General features: G+C 54.5%; 1 protein-coding gene across 4 annotated transcripts in view; it reads left to right on the top strand.

The window, feature by feature from the left end:
* LOC102757638 (asialoglycoprotein receptor 2) overlaps positions 1-2,788 on the top strand; it is a 9,463-nt gene extending 6,675 nt beyond the window's left edge. For 2 of the 4 annotated variants that reach the window (XM_015568669.1, XM_006771007.2), the window contains 2 exons: positions 1,887-1,993; positions 2,381-2,788. In XM_015568669.1, the coding sequence (XP_015424155.1) occupies positions 1,887-1,993; positions 2,381-2,537 (264 nt within the window). In that variant the 3' untranslated portion in view covers positions 2,538-2,788. Of the gene's footprint in view, positions 1-1,886; positions 1,994-2,271; positions 2,297-2,380 lie in introns of those variants that run through there. The other 2 variants (XM_015568670.1, XM_015568671.1) reach the window with 2 other exon arrangements.
* Positions 2,789-3,344: the final 556 nt, after the last annotated feature.

Below are 3,344 nucleotides of genomic sequence, written 5' to 3'. Positions count from 1 at the left end.
TGAGAAGTACTGCCAGCTGCAGAATGCCCACCTGGTGGTCATCAACTCCAGAGAGGAGCAGGTGAGGCCGCACCTCCCCAGCAGGAGGCGCCTCTGGAATGTGAACCCTGGGCGGCTGGATTGGGCGCTTTGTCATTTTTTAACCTGGGGAAGAGTCCAGAAGCAGCAGGCTGGCAGAACGCTGGGCGGTTCATAGTGGAGCAGCCCCTGATCTAAGAGGTGGAAGGTTACAGCGAGGAGCTCGGGCAAAGGGGCAGCAGCCAGGTGAGCAGGGGGTGAGGGAAGGTCAGGAGACAGAACGCAAGGACCTGCTAACCCAAGGCAGGACTCGGGTGCAAAGCGCCGAGGGGCACTGAGAGTCCTTCTCGCTGTGTGCCGGCCTGGCATGAGGCGGGCAGTTGGGTGAAAGGAGCAGAGAAGGCAGGATTCCCGTCACATAGTAAAGACTCAGCAAATGTTACCACAAAGATCCTCCTGAAACAACGGCCCCGCCTCTTCTAACAGGCTGGCTCTTCCCTGTGAAGCTGGTGCTTGGGTTGTGGTGTGGTGGCGGCAGTGGGCAGGTGAGACCTGCAGCACCATCTGGGGCTCTGGGCAGTGGGTCCAATTGGAAGCCCCAGGACCCGGTGAACCGCTGGAGATGACAGCCACACAGAAGCAGGAGCGGGGCAGAAGCCCCTGAGGGGTGGGTGACACCGATGGCTCTGTGGGCCAGAGTCAGGATCCCGAGTTTGAGGTTGTGGGCAGAAGACACGAGAGGACTCGCGTTGGGGTGGCAGCCAGGGGTTGAGGATGAAGTGGGGGCGTCACAAACTTAGCACTGCATTGACTTTGGGGGCTCTAGCAACCACCGCGAGTTCCTAACATCAGAAGCATTAGAGGGCTCCTGAGGGTTAGATAAAATAATACCCATGAAGCACGCAGCATGGGCTTCCGCCCAGTAAATGATCTCGCAACAATAGCTAAGGCGACAAAGGAAAAAGCGAGGACCTAGTTCCACTGGGGGCTGATGCTTCACCTTGGAGCAGATCAGGCTGGGCAGGCTGAGGGCCCCCAGCTAATGCCTTGGGCAGGCTGAGGGCCCACAGCTGATGCCTGCACGGAGCCCAAGGGCCAGTGATGGCGAACCTTTTGAGCTCCGCGTGTCAGCATTTTGAAAAAACCCTAACTAACTCTGGTGCCGTGTCACATATAGAAATTTTTTGATATTTACAACCATAGTAAAACAAAGATTTATATTTTTGATATTATTTTATATATTTAAATGCCATTTAACAAAGAAAAATAAACCATAAAAATGAGTTCATGTGTCACCTCTGACATTCAGGGGTTGAGGATGAAGTGGGGGCGTCACAAAGTTAACACTGCATTGACTTAGGGGGCTCTACCAACCACCGCGAGTTCCTTAAATCGAAGCATTAGAGGGCTCCTGAGGGTTAGATAAAATAATACCCATGAAGCACGCAGCATGGGCTTCCGCCCAGTAAATGATCTCGCAACAATAGCTAAGGCGACAAAGGAAAAATCGAGGACCTAGTTCCGCTGGGGCTGATGCTTCACCTTGGGGCAGGGCAGGCTGGGCAGGCTGAGGGCCCCCAGCTACTGCCTGCACGGAGCACAAGGGCCAGTGATGGCGAACCTATGACACGCGTGTCAGAGGTGACACACGAACTCATGTTTTTGGTTGCTATTTCTTTGTTAAATGGCATTTAAATTATATAAAGTAAATATCAAAAATATGAAAAATTACTATGGTTGCAAATATAAAAAAATTTCTATATGTGACACGGCACCAGAGTTAAGTTAGGGTTTTTCAAAATGCTGACACGCCGAGCTCAACAGTTCGCCATCACTGATCTAGACACTCCATTCCACCTGTTTTCCAGAGATTCATTGCACAGCACTCAAGCCCCTTTCACACCTGGATAGGACTCACTGAGAGCAATGGCTCCTGGAAGTGGGTGGACGGCACTGACTATGGGAACAGCTACAGGTAAGTGCCCCCTCCCCGCCCCACCCATCCTTAGGGACCAAATCCCCACCCCTCTCCCCTGCAGACTCCCACCTGCTCCTTTCTGTTGCCTGAACTGTCCGAGGCTGTACCTTTTTGTTTGTTATTTCAGAGAGGAAGGGAAAGGGAGAGAGAGACAGAAACGTCAATGATGAGAATCACTGATCAGCTGCCTCCTGCAAATCCCACACTGGGGACCCAGCCTGCAACCCGGGCATGTGCCCTGACCGGGAATCCAACCGTGACCTTCTGGTTCATAGGTCAACGCTCAACCACTGAGCCACATGCTGGGCAAGCCTGTGCTTTTGTGAGGTGGGTGAGGGTTGCTGGGATGGGGTGGTCAGTCTGAGCTCTGTCCTGCATTCCTAGGAACTGGGCCTTTGGTGAACCAAACAACTGGCAGGGGCACGAGCAGGGCGGAAATGAAGACTGTGCCGAACTCCGGGAGGATGGGCGCTGGAACGACGATTTCTGCCTGCAGGTGCAGCGCTGGGCGTGCGAGATGACACGGAACATCACTGGCTAGGAGCCCTGACCCCAGCAGATCTCCACCTGCACCCCACCCCTACCCTGCTCCCAGCTTCTCTACTGGGGATTTGGAAGAAAGGAAGAACAGGCAGGGGCATTGGGAGGAGCGGAGGGAGGATGGAACAAAATGGTTTCAGAATCTCAGACCCCAGGACACAGATCCCGCCTCTTCCTGCTACTCACTGTGAGGGCCACCATTTCCAGCCTCCTAGGTGGAGAAGGAAAAAATAAAGGAAACACTTGACACTCTGCGTGGTCTGGTTATTGGGAACTGGGAGTGCAGGGTGCAAAGAAGAGGTGACGCAGAGGGTCTGGGAGGAGGTTTAGTCCTAGACAGCTTCTCCTGGGTCCCCAGTCCTGAGGGACATGGACCAGGAAGGGGAGGGAAGAGCTGGGAGCAGAAGCACTCAGTGGAAGGCACCAGGGCTGGGGGTGCAGGAGGAGCTGGCTGGGCTGGGCAGGTGGGAGGGGCCGCCCACAGCCTGAGGGGCTGCTGGGGGAATCACTTTCCCTGCAGCTGGGGTCTCCTCCAGAAGAGGCTTCAGGGGCACCCAATCCCCTCAGCCTGGGAGCTGTGGCCTGGGCCGCAAGGCCGGTGAAGAATGTTGTAGGAGAGGGAGGGCTGGTGGCACCCTGTCCTGCTGTTTTCAGTGGCGGTCTCTTTGTGACCCAAACAGATCTAGACGGATGTCCAGCACAGGGTGTCCCCGACATGTCCACAGCGGGGAGACCTCATCCTCCAACATCATCCAAAACCAATCTTAGAAGGGTCTTCAAGCAATTCCATTTCTCTTTTATTATCATT

The sequence above is a fragment of the Myotis davidii genome, unplaced genomic scaffold (genome assembly GCF_000327345.1).
Source record: "Myotis davidii unplaced genomic scaffold, ASM32734v1 scaffold2305, whole genome shotgun sequence".
NCBI classification, from domain to species: domain Eukaryota; kingdom Metazoa; phylum Chordata; class Mammalia; order Chiroptera; family Vespertilionidae; genus Myotis; species Myotis davidii.
The sequence above is the reverse complement of the archived record's forward strand: the minus strand, read 5'-3'. Positions and strand labels throughout refer to the sequence as shown.